Source organism: Cygnus atratus, chromosome 19 (genome assembly GCF_013377495.2).
Source record: "Cygnus atratus isolate AKBS03 ecotype Queensland, Australia chromosome 19, CAtr_DNAZoo_HiC_assembly, whole genome shotgun sequence".
In the NCBI taxonomy this organism is placed as follows: domain Eukaryota; kingdom Metazoa; phylum Chordata; class Aves; order Anseriformes; family Anatidae; genus Cygnus; species Cygnus atratus.
This window is the reverse complement of record NC_066380.1, coordinates 10,997,110-11,022,320: the sequence shown is the minus strand read 5'-3', so window position 1 is coordinate 11,022,320 and position 25,211 is coordinate 10,997,110. Positions and strand designations below refer to the sequence as shown.

The 25,211-nt window shown below is 47.5% G+C and overlaps 1 protein-coding gene across 10 annotated transcripts in view; it reads right to left on the bottom strand.

The window, feature by feature from the left end:
• ZNF618 (zinc finger protein 618) overlaps positions 1–25,211 on the bottom strand; it is a 163,636-nt gene that overhangs the window by 63,972 nt on the left and 74,453 nt on the right. For 7 of the 10 annotated variants that reach the window (XM_035564643.2, XM_035564652.2, XM_035564644.2 and 4 more), the window contains exons 1-3: positions 22,518–22,784; positions 13,032–13,288; positions 2,863–2,940 (exon numbers count right to left, since the gene is read on the bottom strand). In XM_035564643.2, the coding sequence (XP_035420536.1) occupies positions 2,863–2,940; positions 13,032–13,288; positions 22,518–22,621 (439 nt within the window). In that variant the 5' untranslated portion in view covers positions 22,622–22,784. Of the gene's footprint in view, positions 1–2,862; positions 2,941–13,031; positions 13,289–22,517; positions 22,785–25,211 lie in introns of those variants that run through there. The other 3 variants (XM_035564648.2, XM_035564645.2, XM_050714612.1) reach the window with 1 other exon arrangement.

Genomic DNA, 25,211 nt, shown 5'->3' with positions numbered 1-25,211 from the left:
GCAGTAAGGATCCCATAGTGCTTGTTGGAGAGAAGTAAAATAAAAGCAATCCTTGTACCAAATTTAAATATTGCAATCATTATTATAAAATTATTGCAATGCTGTGAGGCAACAGTAAAGCCCTCTGTTGTCAGCAAACTATTAGAATCACAGAATCATGGAATGGTTTGGGTTGGAAGGGACCTTTAAGTTCATCCAGTTCCACCCCCTGCCGTGGGCAGGGACCCCTCCCACCAGCCCAGAATGCCCCCAGCCCCATCCAGCCTGGTCTTGGGCACTGCCAGGGATGGGGCACCCACAGCTCCTCTGGGCAGCCTGGGTCAGGGCCTCAACGCCCTCTGAGTAAAGAATTTCTTCCTCATATCTAATCTAAACCTACCCTCTTTAAATTTAAAGCCATTACCCCTTGTCCTATCACTCTGCTCCCTGCAAAGAGTCCCCCCCCCTAGCTTTCCTGTAGCCCCCTTTAGGCACTGGAAGACGCTGTAAGGTCTCCCCAGAGCCTTCTCATCTCCAGGCTGAACAACCCCAACTCCCTCAGCCTGTCTCCATAGGAGAGGTGCTCCAACCCCTTGATCATCCTCATGGCCTCCTCTGGACCTGTTCCAACAGCTTCATGGCCAGGGGATTGCCCTGGCCCAGGTGCAGGACCTTGCACTTGGCCTTGTTGAACTCCATGAAGTTGGCACAGGCCCACCTCTCTGGCCCGTCCAGGTCCCTCTGAATGGCATCCCTTCCCTGCAGCATGTCAACCGCACCACAAAGCCTGGTGTCATCTGCAAGCCTGCTTGCTGAGGGTGCACTCAATTCATGTCACTAATGAAAGTATTAAACAGTACTGGTCCCAATACAGACCTCTGAGGGACACCTCTCATAACTGGTCTTCATCTGCACATTGAACCTTTCACCACAGCTCTCTAGATGAAGCCATCCAGCCAATTCCTTACCCACCAAATAGTCCACCCATCAAATCCGTGTCTCTCCAATTTAGAGATATGGATGTTGTGTGGGACTGTATCAAAGGCTTTGGGCAAGTCCAGGTAGATGACATCAGTTGCTCTTCCCTTGTCCACCAATGCTGTCAATCTGTCATAAAAGGCCACCAAGTTAGTCAGGCACAATTCGCCCTTACCGAAGCCATGCAGGATGTCTCCATCACCTGTTTTCCAAGTCCCTAAGCATGGCTTCCAGGAAGATCTGCTCCATGATCTTCCCGGGCAAAGAGCTGAGGCTGACCAGTCTGTAGTTCCCTGCATCCTCCTTTTCACCCTTTCTCAAAATGGGGGTTATGCTTCTCCTCCGGTCACTGGGGACTTCCCCTGACTGCCACAACTTTTCAAATATGATAGAGAGTGGCTTAGCAACTTCACCTGCCAGTTCCCTCAGGATTCGGTATGTTCCAGGAACCATATTCAGGTTCTTCAGATAGTCACAAACCTGATGTTCTCCTACAGTGGGTGGGACAGTTGCCACTCACTATTATTTTATGGATTTTTTTCTTCAACTGCAGAGCGAAGCTAGTTTGTAGCAGTTATTTAAAGGACTTCTAGGAGCTTTGTTGGCATTTAGAAAGAAATACCAGTATCAAAAACCAATTATGCATCTATCTGAGGATACAGAAGAAGCTCTATGATGTTAAACAGCACACAAGAACTATGCAACCATGCAATTAAAGGATTTATTATGTGACTGTAGACTCTGAGAAGTTTCAGATGCATGTTTGCTTTTCAGCTATGCATTTGCTGACTTCTGAGAGTTTAAGCATTTAAGATTTAACACTGCATTAGCATTCATTATTCCTGGATTTTCAGTTTTCATTGGGAGATTCCCTGATGTGCCTTCAGACATTCCAGTCAATTGCTTAATGGAAGACCAAATGCACTAATATTGCTAGTGACAAATGAGGAGTTATTGCAGATGCTCCTACAAGTCTGACACACTTCAGTGCTTAACTCAGGTGGAAGAAAATAAAAACACTGAAAGGCTTGTGATCTAGTTTCAAGTCCCTATGGTTTTGTTATTTTAGATACGTATTTCTCCAAATTATACATGCTACGCTAATTGTACAAAACAGCCAAGCAAAACTTCCCCATTTCTGCAATTAAGTAACTTGAAATTAGCCAGACTTACAGAAAATTCGGGAAAAAGAAAATCACTTCTGACTAAGCACAAGAAATTTCATGCAAACAATACATTTGGAAAGTGACCTCAGCAGGGGCACAGGGATGATTTCAAGTATCATTTTATGTTTAGCATGAAAACACAGAAGCATACCACTGCCAGCATAAAGTGAGATACACATGTTAGCAGCCTGTACTGTGGGCATCCATAAATAGTAACGAACATCAGCACCTGATGCGTTTTACTGTGTGTAATCCTTTTCCATGAATAAAAACAACCCTCTGCACAGGTATGAACATCCTGAAGTCCCGGATTTTGCCTGAACTTTTTGCCTTGATCTGTAACTGTCCTCCACCCAGACACAGCAGGGGTGGATCATAACACCTCGGGCAGGTGCCTACACTGCCTGGGGCTGGCGCATGATTTCATCTGCCAGGAGAGAGTGATTTGCAGCTCTCCCAACACACAGCAATGCCCCATATAGCCCCGTGCAGTAAATACTGCAGTTATCCTACTGCACCAAGCACAGTGGCTGGTCACAACTTCAGGAGGAATACTGCTGGAGTGGAGAGCCAAAGAAATCAGAGAGCCACAAAGATTATCCTACAAACAGGCTACCCAAAAGAAGCATTAGTGATGGACAAAGAAGTGGCAGAGCAATCTTCAAAGCCTTCCCCAAAATATTCCCTGAGCTTGAATGTTACCCCAGGATTCCCAAATATTTGAGCAGGAGAGAGATACCTCTATGCGCTCGCACATGGGTCTGGAAACAGTTGTAATACTTGTATTTCTTCCCACATATTCCACACTCATAAGATCCTGAAAAACAAGACAGAAAAGTATACAACGCCATATTAGATCAGGAAAAACAGCCTCACCATATACTTATCCATAAACCACGGACAAAAAAAATGCAGTTTGCAGCAAAGTAATTTTTGGAAGATTCAAGGAGATAAATGCAGGAAATCACTATCCAGACTCTATTAGTTTTTCAGCCTTATTTAAGATTCCTTGGCATATTACCCTGAACTTACATTTTCAGTATATCTTTATAAATTTGCTAACATGAAAGGGCCACTCTCAAAATAGCCTGACTTATAATTTTATAATAATGACTAATATTTCCTATGGACAGAAATAACCTTGAATCACTTTTCAGTAAGTTCTAGTATATGGGAAAAAAACTTTTCAACTGAAAAAAGAAGGCAGTTTGTTATCTTGAGGCAAGTAGTTTTCAAAATTTCTCAAGAAATGTACAATGTACAAATTTCTCAGGAAACCCACAGAGATTTGGTAAATATCCACCCAGAGGAAACCAAATAGATACAAATAGAACTTTTGACCTTTTTAAGGAAAATCACATGACCACAGTAGTCTCTCTTCTCAATTTGTGTATCTAATTCCAGAAAACACACATCTGCAAAAAGTCATTTGAAATGAAACCAGAGAAACAGAGCTGGGAGAATCATTTGTAATGATGAAATTATGCAATGAATTTAGCCTCTTCTGTTTATTGGACAGGCAGACAAAAATTTCCTCAGATTTGTTATTTAAGACAATTCAACCTTTTTTCCCCACTCCATCTTGGCAAACAGGCTATAAATTAGACTTTCAAGCTCTCACTTGCAAAATGTATTGCATTTGTTAGCTGTCCATCAGCAGGTAAGTAATAGATCCTAAACGTCCTATCTGGTAGAGCAAGGGCAGCACTCACTGGAAGAGGAGGTGGGAGAAGGCAGGGCTGAGGATTCTTTAGTGTGAACGGAGCATTTCCTTTCCATGGACATGCATGCAACCTTGGAAAAATCTTTTCCTGATCATGCGAAACAGCAAAACTCAAGGACGAGCCACAAACAAGAACACAACATTCACACACGGCCAAATAAACACTCCCAAACATCACATTACAGCAATACTTACCGTGTGTTACTCTTGAGTAAGGTCTTTCCAGGAACAAAATCAAACGTTTTTTGAACACACTATACCCACATTCTTTCTTCTCCATGTCCTATTGCTTACAGCTTCTGAAGAAAACAACCCTCCTTCCATCTCACAGCCGTGCTGAATTCCCTGCCCATCACTGTTAGCATCACTTGGGACTGTCTTTTGAGCTTGGGAGGATACTTTGTCACTGATGCTCGAACAGGCAATTCGCTATAGCCCGAACACAGGAGAACACATCTGGAAAAACACTCTAAAATACTGACACTGTAGTCAGTTGACTATGATCTGCTCCACAGCCTCTTATATCGTACCTAGCTGCATTTCCTGTATACAGATACATATAGATGGGACAGTCATCACCCACGGCCACTCCACTCAGGTTATCCTAAGTGAAATCCTGGATACCAGCAAGTCAGCAGCATCTGCCAGCCCTCATTGTCCATGCTCAAAGACTGATGAAATTGATCGCCAACCTCCACAGGTCTTTTCTGAAAACTATTCCTGCTAGAGTCCCAAAGCAAGCATGGCCAGAAGATGCGTGCGCTCCTGATCACTTGGGCCCTTCCAACCCGTAACCTTGTGCAATGCGTGAGGTTCAGCTGTACCACCAGCAAACTGAGACTGACGCCCACCCATGCCCCTAAAACAGTGCTGCGCACACACAGAGCACTGCAAAAAATAAAAATAAAAACAGATAAAAACCAATTAGGGGCTCTGGGCTGATTCCCCCCCCCCCCTCCCCCCCCCCCACCCATTTCTTGTATTTCTCCCCTCCTCTGCAGATGGTCTAAGCCACATAAATGCATTTGCTTGTGCAGAAGTTCTTCAGGAAGAACATAAGCCATACAAGTGATTGCATAGTGTCTTCCCTTGCCAGTACGGAACCAAACCGGCACTGCTGCCCCGCACAATGGGCTCTGCCCAGGAAGCACGGGCAGGAACTGATGGCAGGACAGAGCCCAGAGCATCTCATGGCCAGCGCTTTGCTCCCCATATCCCCTGTGACCCAGGTCTCACATGCAACGTGGGGGAGGCTGGAGCCAGCTTTGCCGGGGGCACCTCTACACACCTCCTGCATGCAGGTGGCCAAGCACTGCCCCACGGGGACTGCGAGACAGCCCAACAGCCCCAGCTGCGTACGCAGCACACCATGGTGGGGTCAGAGGCACAGATCCCACTGTGAGAGAAAGGAGGGAGTATTTGCCACAGTAAATGTGTTGTTAGAGTGGAGTAGAGACGAAGTGAAAAAAAAAATCACATGCTAATGCTTTACAGAGGACATGCTTGTGTTGCCTTGGGCACTGCCACTGTGGTCATGGCTTATTTCAGACCTCACCCACATCAGGATGTGCCATGCAGGTTAAAGCTGCTTGTAGTAGGTGAGAAGATGGGGAGGGTTTTTGGTTAGTTGGTGCACTCAGTTTGGCCAGACTTCTACTGAGTCTTGCAGATAGAATTTGGGCAACACACCCAGAGTGTCCAGAGCTTTCCCTTGCTCTCTTGTCCCTGATTAGACTTTCACACCCTTCCGTCACATACCAGACGTGTATCTCAATACATGGTCAAAAATCCAGGTCCCTGAATATCGATTTCGTGTTTATCCAACGGGAGAGCCACGTTCCACTGCTTTTCCATCTAAATTGTGCAGAAAAAATCAGAAAAGAGCCCTTAAAGTGGATGCATTTCCAAAGGATAATGATGGCTGATGCCTATTAAAAATCTCTGTAGCCTCTGACATTTTGTTGCCAAGCCACAGGGACAGATGGCCTCGGAAATTTTTAAGGCTTTTGCAGCACTTACGTGGTTTAACTAAGGAGAATCCAAAGATCTCATGAATTATGTGTGCATAGCAGCTCAGCAACTGAGACATCAGCATCACAGTATGAATCAAGCATGTACATGTTAGATTGATAGTCTCAAAGCAGAAGGATTCACTCTTCACTTTGTCTCAGAAACATTTCTGATTTAATGCATGACTTGAAAAATCCTCTCCAAAATACTTTTCATAAAGCCCGGACCAGACTAGGAGTTTAAATAGTCTTGTGTAAAACTTCTCCTGATCAACTCACAGATAACTCAGCCCTTCAAAACACAAATACTGACCTGATGGTATTCCCAGCGTTAGAAAATCATCCACACCAGCCAAACAGTCTCCCTCCCCTTCTCTTGATTTACAACACCAATACCATTTTACTTTCCTCTCCTTTCTAGATCACTTCGCAGTGCGCTTCTTGGCCTTTCTTGCCTTCACAGCCCTGCCCTGAGAAACGCTGATGTGCTGGACCTCTTCAAACGGCCCTGGCCCAAGGCCAGCACATGAAGTGAGCAAGATAAAAAGGACAAAGGAGGAGGAGAGGAGACATCAGCTCTCTAAGTTGTGCCCTCCCAGACACACCGGCAAGGAGACAGCAGCTCTGGGCCTGTGGGAGCCATCAGTCTATTGGCTTCCCTTGCTTGGGACGACCCAGGGGAACCCATAGGCCTTGTGAGATTCCTGCATAACAGCAGATCAAAAGGAATCACAGAACAACAGAATCACAGAATTGTAGGGGTTGGAAGGGATCTCAAGAGATCATCAGGTCCAACCCCCCCTGCCAAAGCAGGTTCCATAGAGCGGGTTGCCCATGTAGGCGTCCAGACGGGCCTTGAGTATCTCCAGAGAAGGAGACTCCACAACCTCCCTGGGCAGCCTGTTCCAGTGCTCCGTCACCCTCACCGTGAGGAAGTTCTTTTGCATGTTGGTGCAGAACTTCCTGTGCTCATTTTGTGGCCATTGCCCTTTGTCCTATCCCCACAAACCACTGAGAAGAGGTTGGCCAAATCCCTCCGTCTCCCACACTTCAGGCATTTGTAAACATTAATAAGATCCCTTCCCAGTCTTCTTTTCTCAAGGCTGAAGAGACCCAGGTCTCTCAGCCTTTCCTCGTAGGGAAGATGCTCCAGGCCCCGTATCATCTTTGTGGCCCTCCGCTGGACTCCTTCCAGGAGATCCCTGTCTTTTTTGTACCAGGGAGCCCAGAACTGGACACAGTACTCCAGGGGAGGCCTGACCAGGGCAGAGTAGAGGGGGAGAATCACCTCCCTTGACCTGCTGGCCATGCTCCTTTTAATGCATGCCAGGATCCCCTCGGCCTTCCTGGCCACCAGGGCACGCTGCTGGCTCATGGCCAACCTGTCGTCTGCTAGGATCCCCAGGTCCTTCTCCACATAGCTCCTCTCCAGCAGGTCATCCCCAGCCTGTACTGATCCATGCGGTTGTTCCTTCCCAGGTGCAGGACTCTACACTTGCTCTTGTACACTTACTCTTCCTCATTTGTTTCTTCCCTGAATTCCTTCACCCCTTCCACTGCCTGTGCGGGGGTCAAAAGGGCGTTCGTATGAACTTCATTAGCACCTGGATAATTAGGCACCTGCAGCGAGACAGCAGCTTCCAGCAGATAGCAGAACCGGAGGGCAGCCCTGTAGGGCTGAGAGCAAATGGGCCCAAACTCAGCAAAACGCAAAAAAGAGCACGTTTTGGGGGTCTGCCCCAGTCACCTCCAGATGCTGCCCCAGCTGCAGTCCAGGTGCAGCCCCTGGGACCCTCTTGCCCCAAACCAGACTCTCCAGAAGATTTTTGGGAAGTCACTTGGTTCACCCCATTCTTCAGGTTCTTATTTGTAACAGAAGGACTCTCTGTTTCTAAAGCAAGGGTATTATGAGGAGAAGAGGGCGGCAAAGCGGGAGAGGAGTGGGGGATGGAAGCCCCCGCTTTCTGTAGTGAGGGGGCTGAGGGTAAAAGCGAGGGGAAATGGAAATGTCAGGGTGTGATTGGGCCTCGGGATGCGGGACCTATGCATCCTGCCAGGAATAATCGCCCCAGGAGAGGAAAGGGTGCCTTCATGAGGTGTTTGGACTAGAGGGGATGGCCTCAAGTTGTGCCAGGGGAGGTTCAGGTGGGAGATTAGGAGACATTTCTTCTCAGAAAGAGCAGTCAGGTGTTGGGACGGGTTGCCCAGGGAAGTGGTGGTGTCGCCATCCCTGGGGGTGTGTTTAAGGAAAGGTTGGACGTGGTGCCTGGGGACATGGGTTAGTGGGTGACATTGGTGGCAGGGGGATGGTTGGACCAGATGATCTTGGAGGTGTTTTCCAACCTTAATGTTTCTGTGATTCTGTGTTACACTGACGAGAGGCTAGAGCCTGAGCTGGAAAACGTCATGCGGAACATGTGGAACAAGGTCTTCTCAGGCTGCAATTTGCAAGGTCCTGCAGTTTTGCCATCTAACCTAACCCATAAAAGTGGCCTAAAAGAAAGCTGGAGAGAGACTCTGTCAGGGAGTGTAGCCATGGAACCAGGAATAATGGCTTTGAACAAATGGAGGGGAGATTTAGCTTGGATGTGATGTGAGGTAGAAATTCCTCACTCAGAGCACAAAGCGCATGTGGGAATTAGGCCTGAAGATGCTCCTTGCTTCTGTTCTTTTCCATAAAGTAATTTTAGTTACCTAAAAAACAGTGTTAAAAATAAACCCAGGGCACAGGATGGGAGGTGCAGAGCAGTCCCTGTGGTCAAGGGGCAGCCTTTCTGTCTGGCAAGCCAAATGGCCCGGGGGAGCCAGCCCCAGAAAAGGGGCCCTCAACCCCCCAACCCTCCTCATCCTTCCATGGGAGGGCATCTTCCAGGCCGCTCCCAACACAGCTACCTTTGGCCACGCATGGGCCACTGCATCGCAGAGGCTTGCTGAGGTCACAGTGGCCACCACTGCCCCGCCTTTGCTGCGGGCCCTATAAAACAGGCCCCCCTGCAGCTGGCCCACCACTCGCTCAGCGACTAGGTCCTCTGACAGCTGGCGTACGCGGCAGGAAGGAGACTAGAAGCGGCAAGGCGAGAAGCAGCCCTGCTTGGTGTGCGAGGACAGCAATGCCGTCCAAAGAAGCACCAAGAAGGAATGCAGCTAACAAGAAGGAGAAGTGTCATGGGCGGAGGGATAGCGCCGGCAGCACAAGAGACACCAGTGCTCGAGAGACCTCTGGCGCGCAGCCCACAGACACATACAAGCAGTACCACTGGTACCGCAACGACACAGGGAACAGGCCGCCCCCTCTAACACCCAGTGACAGGGGGCCTGGGCCTTCCCAGGCGTGGGGCAAAATCAGGAGCATCGGGCAGACAGCCGTGGGGAGCAGAGGCGTGCCCATAGTCCGGAACGGAGCGTGGGACCCAGCCATGGCCAGAAAACAGATGGCAACATCGAACCCATGCGTGAAAATCAAGCTGACAGTGGCATGGGACCTCAGGGTGGAACTGGACGACCCCCTGGTTCAGCACCCTGGCCTGTAAACATTCGGGATGGAAGGCATCCTGTTTGGGCAGTCCCGGGCAAAGACTGGCTTATCCTTCTGCCAAACACTGTGGAGCCCATGGAGACGAATCCACCAGAAGATGTAGAGGAACAAATGGAAGTGGATCCATCTCCACCAGAACAGACCTGGGACTACTGCAGCATGTCGTTGCTCTCTTCCATCCGAGAGCACCAACAGTGTCTCAGGAGCGCCCGGCCAGCTCCCTACTCGATGCTCAGGCTCCATCCCAAGCATTAGCTTGGAGCCACCAAACACCACAGACATCCCGCAGGCTTACCTGCAAGATGTCCCGGCAAAGAAATTCTGTGATGTCCCGGCAAGAAAGAAATCTGTTGCCAATTCTCAGGGGTTGTGTGAGTGCTTCTTTCCCATCCCCCAGCCCTTGTGCGAGAGGTGGCATCACTTCTGCACAGAGCCTCGAGGAAGAGCACAAGAGAGGACCCAGCTCCCTTTGGGCTGCTGCGCTGGGGTGACAGGAGGAGTCCCCGAGGGCCACCATACACCTTGAACATTTGTGAAAATAGACTGAAGGGTGAAAACAGCAGTGTGTAAGCAATTATAGGTGGCTAATTTCTTATATAGGAGTAGGTTCATAGACCTTCCTCTTCCTCTTGATCTTGTTGATGAGCTCCTTGCTTATCCACACAGGTCTCCTGCCTCCCTTCCCTGATTTGCTACTCTTAGGGATGCACTGATCCTGAGCTTGGAAGAAGCACTGTTTAAATGTTGCCCAGCTCTCACAAGCACCCTTGCCTTCTAGCAATCTTGCCCATGAGATAACCCCAAGCAGGTCTCAGGAGAGGTCGAAGTTGGCTCTCCAAAAGTCCAGGGTAGCAATCCTACTTTTTGCCTTACTTCTTCCACCAAGTTCCATCTTGAACTCCACCATCTCATGGATCGCTGCATCCCAACACAGCATTCCAAAAGCTGTAGCAGTCCAAAAACTCAAACATCAGCAGAGCCGTAGCACTTCCCGCTCATCCACCGCAGGGCTTGAAACAGAGTTTGGTGTAGACCAGAGCTCAGGGGGAGACATGGGAACTTGCAGCCAAACAGCAGGCAGCATGCACACAGCCTAATCTGATGAAAGCCCTACAAGAGAACAACCGCAACCGAGCTGGGAATCCCTGTTATAAACTGCTGAAAGTTACAGATGTGTGAAAATGGGGGGGCCCTGCAGGAGACGTGGCTCAGAAAAGAGGCACAGATCTTCTAACGCACTCTGCGGCCCAGCCCTGACACCAAGCCCTCAGAGAGCTCTGTCATCTGCAGCCACGTGGGCTCTGCCGCCGAAGGCACCGCGGCCCCGGCTCAGGCGAGACATCCCCTGTGCTGCCCACCGTGCCCACTGCACCATGAAACCACACTCTGGGGGGCAGCCTTCCCATTCCCATGGAAACGATGGGGATTCATTTACCTCCAATTCTCTACTTCATCCCACAACATGAATTACTATAAAAAATAACCCTTTTTGACACCTTCTCAGATGAAGGGGAATAACACCCTACCGAGGCCTTGCCTTTCTGCATGGCTGAAGTGATTTAGACACAGGGCTACCAGAATTGCAAGAAAGGCTCCAGGAGAACACCTCCTGGAAGCACCGGCGAGCAGCAGCAGAGCGCGTGGAGCCTCTGCTCCGGAGCTGGGCAGCACCAGTGCCCCCGGCTGCCTGCAACCTTGGGCTGCCTCAGAGCAGCAGCCAAAATCACCAGCGCAGCAGCAGGCACGGGGCTTTTCCCCTGTGAGTTTCGCAGATGGCTGCAGCCATAGAAATAGTGCCTGCCTGTGGTTTCTGCGGGGGGTGGACGGGACCAGAAGAATTGACTGGGAGCCAGTTCCAAGAAACCACAAGGAACTGATATCTGGGCACCATGGTCGGTCCACACAGAGCACAGTATTTGGTGGCCAAACAGAAAAGTTATTCAGAGCCACCTCCCCAACAAACAAGAATTATGCGAGTGGCTGGATGAATAGGGGCACTTACAGGGCTCTTTGCACAAAGGAATCGGCCACTAACTGCCAATCGCCTCAGGACCAAGTTGCCTTTAAAGAAACCCAGCACGAGGCTATAAAATAACAAATGCGATGCGCATTTAATTTCAAGAAGCAATTCCAGATAGAAGTTCTCCAGTTTACTTTCTAAAGCTCTCAACTACCACTTGTTAGCTAGTAAATAACCCTCTCTGTCCCTCACCCCGTGGGGAGGAAATCATGTTCCCCTCACCCCAGCCTGTCCCCAACACCCTCGATATGTGACATGTTGGTGTGCATCCAAGCTAGCCAACAGCAAAACCCCATTCCCCACTTTGCATGACAATCTAGTCAACCTTAGCTGGAAACCACATTCTCAGGAGACACCATCTGCAGAGCCCAGCCAGCAGGAGGAGGGGAAGGGGGTCCTACGTGACAGGGGCCCAGATCCCCTCGGCAAGGGCTGGCGACCACAGCTGGAAGAGAAGCTCCTATTGCCTCTGCTCAGCAGCCACCCCCAGGGATACCTCTGTGTTTCAGGGTTGCCCATGCAGTCTCCAACTTCTCAAGAGCTGTGGAGGCGCAAAAAAACCCTGAAAATACACAGTGTTTCCTCCAAAGTAGAAGATTTTTAAGTTGAAGCCAGTTATGGACTTAGGCTTTCCCCAAATGTTTTAAACTTGCATAAACAGCAGTGACCTCCCACCCTGCCTTTCCTAGTGGCTGTCCTGCTGGCGAAGGGAAGACAAGCAGGACCACAATGCTCCCAAGACAGTCCCCAGCTAACAACATCCTCCAGGGTTTCTTTCCAACAGCATGAACAGCAATCAAGCAAAAATCAGGAGAAAATCTAACATCAGTGGCTCTTTTCTTTCCCCCTGCAAGACAAACCAACCCCAAAAGCAACACCAGGCAGCTCAAATTAGCTTTCTCCCTAGCCCATCTCTCTCTCTTCTTCGTATCAGCAACCACCCTCGCTCTCAGTCACTGCACAACACCTGGGACCTGCTCCATGTCCCAGTGATGGAGGAGACGCTTTAGCCAGAGCAGAGGCTCCCCCAGGGCCCCACAGAAAGGCCCTTCTCTGGAGCAGGAGAGGACAGTCTGATGTTCACAGCAAAAAAGAAAACCTTCTCATCACAACCTCACAGCTCTAGGTGGGGTGGGGATAGGAAATACTGTTTTGGAAGTGGCGCACCGCAGCCAACTCAAAGTCAAAATTATTCCGAAATGTTACTAGCAAACAGAAAAGCAAACAAACAGCAACCTGTAAAACTGTTTCTAAGCTAAATCTAATTATTTACAGGAAACATCTACTTTCATCAAAGCAACTTCCCTCAAAACATTTAAACTTTTTCTCAAGCTTTTTTCCTGGTTTCCTCTATGCTGGGCAGCCCTGGGTTCACCAAGAATTTTGCATGACTGATGGACATGTGATTTAACTCTTCAGAAGAGGTGATAATCTTTCTCTTAAAGTTACTCTTATCTTGGTTGAGTCTTTAGGAGTGACCAGATGCAAACAGATAGCAGTAGTTAAAGAAAGTCACTAACCCTGAGCCAGGCCCCAGGGAGCAACGTGCACCTCGCTCTGGTCTGTCCAGCAGAGCCAAGGCGCCAGGAGCACCTCTGGGGCACACTGACCCACAGCTTACCGAGCGTCTGCTGGTTGCGAACCCCACCGATCACCACGCAGATCTCTGCTGGCACGTCTCCTGGCCCATCTTTTATATTCTTCTTCGAATCTTTGGCGTCATCCTGCCAGATCACCTCTTCGATGTAGTCATCTGGTACCTCTGTTTTCACCTTCACCTCAGTCATCATTCCAGCCTCTTCACTGGGTGAGGACTGAGATGTCACTGAATCGGAGCCCTCTGCTTTTGGGCTCCGTGGGCTCCTCTTCAAACACTCCCTGAATGGGGGGAGAAGAAGAGAAACCATGAATTCTCATTTTCAAGCACTCACTTTTAATGAGTGGGAATTCAGCAAAGATATTTTTGTTTAATGCAATTACTTTAAAATGTGGCTTATTTTAAAATATGGTTAGGTATGGGTGTCGGTCATATAAATAAACAATAATTACATAATAGTAAACAATTAAAACTTAACCAGAAAAAAGTAGCAAAACCACTTGCCAGTAATGAAAATAACCTTAATCATCACTAACAACAGTATCAGTCAAAACCAGCCCAATTCAGTGAGCAGGAGTACAGAACTTCAGCTGGCTCCTAGAAGGTCAAGGATGACAACTCCAGCGGTCCAAACGATGACTATCGTGCCAAAAGTAGTCCACACATGCAGAGGAAACATCATTTGCTCCCGACATTTTTAATTTGGAGCTATCTCTGCCCCTGTGCATTCCTCTGTGCATTAATCTACTGTTGCATCCTCTCTTAACCCTTCATAGCAACCTGACTGTCATCCTTTGGTATTCATATGCCCTTATTTAACATATACAGTGATGATCAAAGAGGTGATATAGAGTAATGATCATATAGTATGATAATAACATCTAGGGAGGCTATTAATTTATGGGCAGATGCAAGTATTAAAGGTGACAGGGAAAGTGTGGTGGGCAGGAGAAGATGGAGGAGGAAAGGATTTAGGAGCAGATGAACGAAATAGTGAGAAAACTCAAAATTAATGGAAGAAAAGAATCAAAATAAAATATATAAATTCCCAACCCCCCTAAGAGAAGGAAGGAACCTGGACAACCCAAAGCTGCAAGGCAACACCAGCAAATTCAAATGTGCTGAGGTGGCAAAAGACACAGGGATTTAGAGCACATCAGACAATGACCAAGTACTAACCCAGTGTAGCTCCTTTTCCAAATGCACCATCCCATCATTCTTTATGGGCTCCCTGTTTTCAAGACTGACTATTAATAAATTCCAACATGCAATGCAAAAATAAAATAATTGCTGGTTCAGTCTGCGCAGAAATCAGAAGAACTAAATATATAACTATATTGTAGATTACACAGAACATGAGATTTTAAAGAGTATGTGACATTTAGAGTCATATTAACACTGGGAACAGCCAGCAGTGTTTGAAAAAGTTATAAGCGGAAGTAATAGACAAAATTAAGTGAAAAACAGGCTGAACTTATGGATGGGAGCTATTAGACCATGCAATGGCAAAAAAAGAAGGAAATCCCATTGCTTGGAACATCATAGGAAGTCAGAACAAAGCATAAATTAACATGTTATAAAACTAACTCCTGCAACGCTTTCAGATTCTGGTTATGAAGCTGGAAGACAAATCCAAGTGCTGCAACTGAAGAAGGCGCTCAGCGGGTAAGCCTGGGAGGCTGGAGATGAGAGGAGCAGATGAAGGAAGAGAACAATCTTTTGCAGTAATTACTGCACAACCTCCTACACAGACACGTAGCTGCTATTTCAGAATGGGTCAATCACATCGTATCACCAGATATGTTATTATTCATCCCTTCATTCTCATTATGGAATGAAATGTGCAATTAATAGCCCCTAAACAGAGAGAATTAGCCTTGACCTGCCTCCCCACTCATTCCCATCCTCCTCACACATGCTTCCCCCCATGCTCCCAAAATCATCCAGGGCTTTTACAAGTGAGAAAGATGAATTAAGACAGAGAAAACGTGGTTGAAAATTGGAAGTTCTTTATGGTAATATTATTGGACGTCCAAGAAGGTCCATCAATCTCACCAGACAGCAACATGGCTGAGTGCCCGCTCCAAAGCCAAAGCAAAGGCAGCAGCCAGGAGTGAGAGTGAAAAGGGTGGGATCAATTGTAAATCAATCAGACCAGGAAGGTGTGAAATGCAAAACACTGATAAAGGCAGCAAAAGCCATGGGTTCTGGGGAAGAAAATCCCTCCCTTAATGGGGGAAGGGGAGGTAGACCAAAATCAAAGCACTACAATTCTCGCTGTTCTGCAGAAAGGTAAAAGCAGTCAGTAAAAGCCAGCTTTGACCTAAAATGAAGGCGAAATGGCTCAGTTATTGATGGCACAGCAACCTGTACTTGCCAATCCCGGACAGAACAACATAAAAATCAATGCAGGAGCCAAGTGATGTGGAATTAAAAGCTTATACAGCTAGCAGTGAGACTAAGGATAGTGCTTTCTGAGCAGATCATAAGTTTGGTGGGAATAACAGAGATCTGCTGATGGTGCCCAGCTTTATGTCACATTCAGACAAAATTTATCGGCAGTACATGGCCCAGAGAGAGCAACAGGCCATGTGCTCTAAGGCAAAACTCTGTCCTCAACCTGTAGTGCTCCTGAGCAGAGTTATTTCCACAGGGCTTCCCAAGTGGTTGATTTGAGACAGATTTATTCATCGTGCTCTGGAATTAAATCTAATATCATCGCTGCCAAAATTTACTGCTGACTGAAGGAGGTGTGGGGGATGGAGAGCAATGAGTGTGAAAGGGACGCCAAAACCAGTGATCCCAGTCGCTCTGTCAACTGGACCTGCACAAGCCGCGTAGTTGCAGTGTAGCAAAATGTGTCCAGGTACATGGTGCCCCCATGGACATGAGTCCAGTGCTCACCCACAGCCCCCCAGGCAGGTCGCTTTGCAGCCACAGAGCCACGCTCTGGCTGAAAGGACTAACGCGACTTCTGGATACACATGTGTGAGAGCAGAAAGATGTAACATGGAGGTGATTTTCTCTTTGCACAAAGCTGTGGCAAAGCCAGTTCCAGTGCGCTGCAGACAGGCTGAGCACCCTCGTTTTTAAAAGGTGATTAGAAAAGCTGGAGAGGGTTCAAAAAGAGGCACTCAAATGGTTCAAGACTGGGAAAAAATGCTTTATGACTTTATGAGACCAAACAACTTCATGCTGCTTCTCATGCCAAAAGGAAGACTGCGAGATGATTTGATTGCAGCGTATTATAATCTTCATGGGGAGAAAATAACTGTCTTTCCTTAATTTGGCAGAGAAAAGTAGAGAGAGAGCTCATCACTGGAAGCTGTAACCAGTTGAAATGAGGCATAAAATGTGAGCACTGATGGTGGTCCACTGGAACAACCATTTTCCAAAGGATGTGCTCAGGCAGAACAAAACTCTCAAAGGCTCCAAAAACCCAGGGCATCTGCATCTGGCCAGCCCCAGGTTAGGGGGCTCGGTACACATGTGCCGGCCAGAGGCACACAGGTGCCCGACTTGGTGGCCAGAAGCTGCAGGAAGATGTAAGCGAGTAGACCAGACCGACAGACTCTCTGAAACTTTGCTCCTGACACTCACTGACTTTCTGGATCCATCTCTGCCAAGAAAGTAACTTCCCAGTTGGGAAGTCTGCTCTTAGCTGGGACCTAAATCTGCAAGTATTAATTAAAAGCAATCCATTCCTCTGACATTGCCCCATATGTTACAATCCTGATCAGATACTCAGTGTAGAGGACACCAGCCCAAAATGTTTTTGCAACTATCTTCTGCATGATTTTGGAGCATGGAAGCTCTGAAAGGAGCCCACAGGTCCTCTCAAAAAAAATAATAATTAAAAAAAAACCAGCGCCACTGGATTGTCAGAATTGAGACCCTCTCTGTCTTCTGACACTTTCTAGGAGCAATGAGAGCAGCAGCTAGCAGATGTACCCAGGTGTCAGGGAAGTGAACCTACAGCCCCCAGTGCTTCCCGTCAAGCACCCCGGTATCGCCTGCATGGTGACCCAGCGGTGAGGTCTATGCACAGCCACGTCACATCCCGCTCACATCCCACATCTAGGGAGAGAAGGGAATAAATGATGAACACTAACTACAAGAGATTTTTTTCAGTATATATATATACTCCCACCCCTGCTGCCACAGCCCCAGGACACACATTCACCTCCAGCACCCCGAGGTGCCGGTGTTTTACTGCACAAGCCAGATCCCATTTCAGAGCACTGAGGGCCCCAGCACCCAGACTACACAAGCCAAAATGCAGAGAATGCCACCCCAAACAAAAGCACGCTGCAGGGAAATGCTGTGTTGCGTTTCCCTTGTTGAGCTGCATGAGGCTGGAATTAGTCCCACACCCCCGACAGCAAATTTATCTTCTTCATGACCGTTGCTGTTTTGCTTAAGAAGGAAGAGCTGTGTTCTTCTATTACTCTTATTATTTCATATCTCACAGGTATTTTCTAGCTACTAGCTGATGCCAAGCTTTAGCCAAGCTTCAGCTGCAGGCTCACCCCATCTGAATGTCCACAGGAGCACAATGGTTTTGCAAAATACCTTCACATAAATGTAACTGAAGGGCAACATGGTCCCAGCCCACCTTCCCTCTCCTACGGATGTGCTCTGCGGGGGACAGAGGAGCCAGCAGACTGGGATTACTTCACGTGATGCGTGATGAGGGCCCTGAAAACAGCTCCTGAAAACAGCAGGTGAAGGCAACAGCCCCCTCCTATTTCCCCTGGTACTTCTACACCCACAGATGGAGAATATCTTCCTCATTTTTACAGCCTCTGAGGGACTGACAGTAAGACTACACAGGATAACTTGTCTCAAGAACACAAAACAAGATCTTGACTTGGGCGGTGGAGTTGACTTGTACATAGTGGCAATGGGAGTGGTCCCTAAGGGCACAGCGATGCAACGATCACCACTTGCACGGTGACTGTCCAGTGACAGACTCAATCTGCTTGGACACAGCAACCAAAAAGTTCCCCAGGCATGAAGACGGGTCCCTCTTCAGGCCACGAGGAGCAGGGCTGACAGACGGCTGCTGTTGTGGATGGCAATGCTCCGCAGGGACCTTCGCCTTTATCCACCGTGAGCAGACAGCACGTCCACAGTGAGCGAAGCACACCCGCACCCACGTGCACCTACGCAGCTTGAAGTCCAAGTTCCTCAGAACGGAAGGTCACGCCCAGAGATCCATGTGGGATCCACCTTGACAGGAAGGAGGCACAAGTTGTGTAGGTGGTCTGGAGATCCACTGAGTTGGCTTAGTCATCAACATGGTCTTCTGACTCCATCTCCCAGCATTTAGCCACCAGCGCAGCAGGAGGCCGTGGGCTGCACTGGAAAAAGAAACAGGGCCATGGTGCTACTTCATCCAACCATCCTACACCCAACAGCGCAGCACTGAAACTACTGGGCTCAGGCCTGAGCTCTCAGACAGCTCTCTCAGTGCCTCCACTGGGGGCTATGCAGCTTTGGAGAGAGATGAGGTGGCACCAACGGTGCTTTCCTGGCAAGCACTGGCACCGTCCGTGGAGGCCCCTTTCTTCTGCTCCCATGTGAAATTCAGCCAGTGCTCCTGTGACTAGAGCAAAACTAGGATCAGTCCAGGCTTCTTGGGTCTGAGGTGATATCACGAAGAACTGAATATAATTGTCTCCAGAGTCCAGGGGAAGGAGGGCTTAAGGTCCACGTGGGACAGCAGAGTTTGAAACCTCCTGTTGTGGCTGGAAAAAACACTACCAACACCTCACAGCAAACTGGTAGAGAAAAAAGAGAAGACACTGGAAAACTTCAGATAGGATGGAGAGGGGGAGCACTGCAGGTCTGTGAGGAGCCAAAGAGACATGACCCAGTAAAGCATAATCTCTTCATTACCCCTCTGGTCCTAGAATGTTGCATTCCCTGCAAGTCTGCAACACTGCACTTGCTGTGTGCTATGCAGAATTTTGCTTTCCCTCGTTCCAGACAGCTCAGAGGGCCTCCAGGTAGAGATAAGGAGAAAGCAGCAGCAGATCCAGAACATACTTCTCCAGAAAATTCCCTTGAGAACGACAGTAACTGAGAACATGCTGCCTGGCCTTCAGTTAAGTCAAGAATAGGTATTATGACCCGGAAGAAGTACTCCTCACCACAAACCAAAAAGTGACCATGTCTCCAAGCACTGACCATGAGGCAGAGAGCTCATGCTGTGCCAACACTGAGACCAGCTCCATCTTCTGAATTCCTGCAGGGTGCCGCTGGGTAACACACAGGTACCAGCAATGTGGTCAGAGCCTCCACTTGGTGGAGACAGCAGCGCACAAGAACTAAGGGACAACCTCCCGTGAGTCAGATTCCACTCCTGGGTACCTGCACACATCCCAGTCATGGTGGCTCTGAATCGTACAGTGTTCAGGTGTGGCCTTCCACAGATCTGCTGCAATTCCCTCTATTAAGTCCAGCCTGCATTTAACATCCATGGCACGACATCTCCTGGGAAAAGGACATTCTTCAAAGTACTGTTTGCGTACGACAAAAACTCCTCAGATAAATCAGACCAGAGATTAGCAGAGTGCATAATCTGCTAACTTCCTTCCACTGGGTGCTAGCTTAGACACCCCCTCCTTCCACAGGGTGAATTTAAATTCTTCTCCATGTCTTTGAGCTCTCCTGGGTAATACCAACCTCCTTTACTACTTATTGTCTTGTCTTTACCAAGCTGTGGAGCTTGGAGATCCAAGAGGCTTTCCCTTGCTGAGGAGAGGAGGCACAAACCTTGGGATCACATGCTGCTCACACCATCACTCAACGCATGCTCGGTTGCTCCTACTGGAGCTCCTTCCTTCCCAGAACACAGGCCCTGTGGATTTTAAACATTAAAGAGGCAAACAAACATTGTACTTGTATGTGTCAGTCCTCTCTGTAACTAGGCCACGGAGCCAATTACTGTATTACCAGCTCTGCCATCTCACAATGCTCATTTCAACACTGCTGCCTGCTTTGATCATCAGACTTTCATCTTCCAATGACGTTACGGCCACTTTCATGTCAAATACAAGCATGTGAAGGCAGAAGAGATTTAAGGAGTCTTGGTGAAGAGTCATCACGGGGAGCTGGACAGCTACGGGTAGATACGTGTTCCGGGACCCGTTTAGGTACAGCTACAATAGCTCCTGGAGGCCTGAGGCTTTACACAGCCAGATGATGCAACCACAGACTACGGACTGCGCAAGATGTACAGTTTGGGCTATAAAGCTAAGTAGTCTGAGTGATGCCTCAGGGACAGCAACGCAAGGAGCAATGGTAGGAGCTCTTCCAGGTGGGAGGACAGAAAGGAAACGGGCGACTCTTTGCAGCTGTCTCCTCTGCACCGTAACACTCTCGGGATGAGGCCAGCGGCTCCCCTTCCAACCCATCTCCTGCTGAAGAAGGAAAGGAGGGGAAAGAGGTGCAAACCGAAGAGCTGCAATATGGTGTCGTTTTTATCTTTGGAGAGCGTTTCTTCCTGGCTGTGATAAGCGGAACCAGCAATGACTGAAAGCAAATGGGTCCAGTCAGCTGCTGCAGCCAGAAGAAACTTGCATTTGCAGTTTGCTTTTTCTGATCTGGAGTAGCATTCTCATAAATAATGAAAGTGACTAAAAGCTACTTAAAAAACACACACTCCTCCCTTAAGAAAGAATGAGAAAAAACCTCAATTACAAAAGGACATTTCTTCCAGCTAGGAATAATTTGTCATGTAATTCTCTGAAGACAGCAACAGAAACATGCATGCTCTGTGCTCCCTTTTGAGTGATCTGTGATTGTACATGTACTCAGATGGCTTCTAATGAGGCTATTTTTATAGCGCACATCCTGCTGAGCTTTTTGGGAGGAGCAAAGTGAGATCAGTGGAGACTCAGTTTTCAACGTCAGCTCCTGTGTGTTTTCTCCTCAAAAGGAGAGGAAAAGGAAACAAATGAGGAGGACATAGTCTGAGTCAACACCTACAAACAAAGCTCTTCCTCCCCAGCAGCAAACAGAGTGCCTTCTTTTTTTTTTTTTTTTTTTTTCCTGGACACCACTCAGGCTATAAGAACATAGACACATCACTAATGCCTTGATGATATTGATGATGGTTCTATCTAACTTCCCCTTGGGAAAGCATGTTCTGTCCTCTTTTACACTACTAAAATATACACTTGTACAGTGCTTGGTCTGCTGTTTTGGTCTGCAGGACCAAAGAGGTTCAGAAGAGCAGAGTAATTGGGACCATGAAGTGGACACTTGAAAGGCCATACTTTGCAGAGCCCACCAAGATAACGTCACCCATATGACACCACAACTTGCCTTCTCAAAACCAACAGGCAGCTGGCTCATCTCATGCCTTATCAAAAGGCTTCAGCTGTCAGAAAGGAAAGCAGGCACAAAATGTAGGGCTGAAAAAAATTGGGCTCAACTTACAGACCTCTGCCATAGTTTTCAGGGTCAGAAGGTTCCTGCCAGGACTGGAGCTAAGGGAAGTGGAATGGACAGAATCACAGAATCATCTAGGTTGGAAGAGACCTCCAAGATCACCCAGTCCAACCTCTGACCTAACACTAACAAGTCCTCCACTAAACCATATCACCAAGCTCTACATCTAAACGTCTTTTAAAGCCCTCCAGGGATGGTGACTCAACTACCTCCCTGGGCAGCCCATTCCAATGCCTAACAACCCTTTCAGTAAAGAAGTTCTTCCTAATATCCAACCTAAACCTCCCCAAACAGAGCAGCTGGAAACAAACTCTCAGTTTACATGGAGATGATGAAAGCAGGAAGAGAAAAAGAACAATGTAAAATTCAAGTTTGTTTGATAAATGATTTGCGGTGCCCTTCCTACCCCCTCTTCTTAGTTCTCATTTGCTCCCCAGGGCAGCCCCGCTGTGTGGGCACTATGCCTCGCATGGGGAGAAGTGGAGTGGAGTGGGTCAGAAAGCAGGGGAACTGGCTGGTGTCCTCCACCAGGGCCACCTCTTTCACAGACATTACTGGCCAAAAAGGCTTTCAAGTTTAGGGTTAAAAGAGAGAAAAGATGGGGCTATTTTTTCCAGTGACACAGCTGAACATTTTGCTTCTAGTTTCGATGCTTCCTGCTTCAAACGTTCCCTCACAGCGACCAACCTACTCACCCAGCCCAACCTCCTGAGCTCCAGAGCTGTTCCTCTGCCAAAAGCACACCTGCAGTTTGATCTAGTGCCTCTTTTCTATGGAGGCCGCCTTGATTTTGATGTGCAAAGTTCTGGATTAACAAACACATTTCTGGGTCTCTCCTATGAGTCATTATCCTCCAAAACAAGCACCGTATCTCCAGCATGGATAGCTGGCTCTGGTCATTGAGCCATGCTCCACTTGGTTTGCTGGAGAAGAGATCCTCTTACTGGGAATCTCCCCTCCATAGGAGCAAGCAACCTCTTCTGCTGTCTCTTGAATGAAGTAAAGTGAACACACTTCCTTAATATATACTGTACACACATTAAAATATACCTTCCAATTCTTTCCACAAGTGTTTGGGAACCCATCCGCGTTTTGAAGCACAGATACCAGAGCAGGAAGAAGAATGCCAGCAGCACTCTTAGTGGTGGCACCATGTGCTGGTGGCACCATGTGCAGGTGTGTGTTGGTAACACGAACTCCTGGTCACAGATCAGCACGGGGAGGTCATGGTCACTACTGTTCCCCCAGGAGATTTCAGTTCTTTTCAGAATCACCAAGATGCCACTGCATATTCTCAAAGTGTGGGTACAGCCTCTGAAAGCAAACATTACGAGAAGAACCTGTACACTCTCGTTCTCTGAAATTATTTTAGGGAATGGGAACTCCTTCTTCCTCCATCAGTGAAGGAACAAAACATGCTGAAAAACAGAAAAAATGAAAAAAAGATGGGTCAGAGCCCACGCAACATGCTCATGTGAACCTCATGCTTCGAGGACTTCAAGGTCACTGCTAGGTTGGAAGGGTTACTTCAAATCTCTCTGCTTGCTTCATTCACAGTCCTACAGGCTGTATCCTTGGTCAGCCAGAGGGTTTGCTTCACCAGGCTGGTGTACCCATCCTGTGCCAGAGATGACTTTTCGGAATGCAGTAATCACTTACAAACTACCCAAAATAAGCTGAGGCTAACCAGGATGAATGTGCAACTCTCAGGGGCTGTGACACCCATCCTCCAAATTTAGCAATTAGATCTGAGGAGATCACATTAATTGGACATGCAAAGATAATTTCTGAGGTAAGAAATACAGCCCAAAACCCTGTCCTTTCCTGGGACACATCCAAGTTTTCTGCTTTTCCCCCCAAAAACAAGCTAAAATCAGAGTGTGACACCACATCCTTCTGCAGGCAGAAATACAACAGTAACTGCCATTTAGGCAACTCTGGAAAAATGTTGCTCAATAGATACCACGGCTGTCATGGAGTTCATAAATTCAGAATACCCTAAGTGCTTTTTAGAAGAGAGATGCATCAAGTAGGATCACTACCTGCCTCTGATGGCAGCCAGCCATCAGAGAGAGGCAACATCAGCCAAAAAAGAGAGGCAAGAACTTTCAAAAACACCAAACTAATGCAACACATAGCATGGTGCGAGATCAGCACCGCGAGGACCCCAGGACCGACTAGCAGCAAACTCTCAAGAAAGCAACAACTGAAGTGATTTCTAGTGTTCTAGCCCAGTTGTTGCACCACCATGTCCTGAGCTTTACGTAGTGATCCTAACCTCGACCCTCACCATAATTTAACTGACTGCAGAACACATATGCGTGTATTTAGCAGGAATCCCCCAACGCAAAAAAGAAGAAATTCTTAACAGGAATATAAGTGTTCATCTGCTCAGAGACTTCTCAAGCATGCTGCATCAACAGCTTTGTAGCAGTGAGGGTCTCAAGACATAAAAGAAATAAAATGTTTTTGAAGAAATAATACCATAAATGAAACAACTGCTAAAATCTAAGGAAAACATACAAACAAAGCAGCATACTTATTTTTTCGAACATTCTTGGTCTACTAAAACACACAACCTTTCCTAACAACAAACTGCTTCAGTAAGTGTAAGAGGAATTTAATTGTGTGTTCTTTCCTCAAGGGATGCTCAACAGCTCCAAAGCTCCAAATCCTTCAGAACAGGTAAACTACAGGACCAAACCAGGCTGCCTCTCCTCTAGAAAATAAACATTAAAATACAAACATGAACAATAGTAAAGAGCCACAAAGAATTCCTAAGTTATTAGCAAAACAAATTCCCTTAAGTCCTTATTAGGAGTATCTTGAGGATGGTTTGAAGAGGGAAGTCTAACCAAATTAAAAAAAAAAAAATAAGGCTTATCCAACAAAAAACAAATGCTCAGTGTTTGCCAAAAGCAAAAGAATTCAGTCTGATAAAAACTGTGACATACAAATGATGCAGGTTAAAAACTAAATTTAAGATGATAATAGAATAGCTGCCAGCATCTTTAAATTTTCAAGCGTGGAAATGTCAACAGAGACAAAGAAATTCAGGGAAAAACAAAGAAAATAGATTAAGGATTTATTTATATCGGTGAAAGAGCTCTATGTTGCTTGACTAAGAAATGACTGAGGGGGTGACAACTGTCTGCAGACCTCCATAGGTCCACCGACACCACCAGGAGAAGCCCACACCAGACTGCGCCATGGACCCATGGGCGACAGCATGGCACAGAACGGCCGCGAGATGAATGGGATAAAACGAGCAAACGGAAGAGACGGCCAGAAAAGGAGACAGGACCTCGGGACTGGGAGAACTCCTCAGCCGGGGAGTGATACAAATGAGGTGGCAGATGTCCTGTTGCTGGAGATACACACGCATTTAAAGTAAACAAGATAGGAGACTATACGCTCTTATCAGAACAACCCCAAGCTGGCCATGAGAGCAAATGACCTGCGAAAAATTATGTCCTGGTAACTCAGCTTTGCCCAAGACATTATTGCTACTGCGTCTCAGTACTTCACAGCTCCAGAAAGACACATTTCTCCAACTCAAACCTTCAGAGGCTTCCCTGGGTCTGGCGTGGCAAATTGGCATGGATTATGCAGAAAACGTTGGTCCCACGGGCTCTGCGATGCATTTATGCACTGTTGTCTCTTCTTTTACGTGTACACCTGCAGCACCTTGACCTTGGTTTGTGTTTCAAGGAAACCTGCACAGGTTTCCCACAGTTTTTGTCT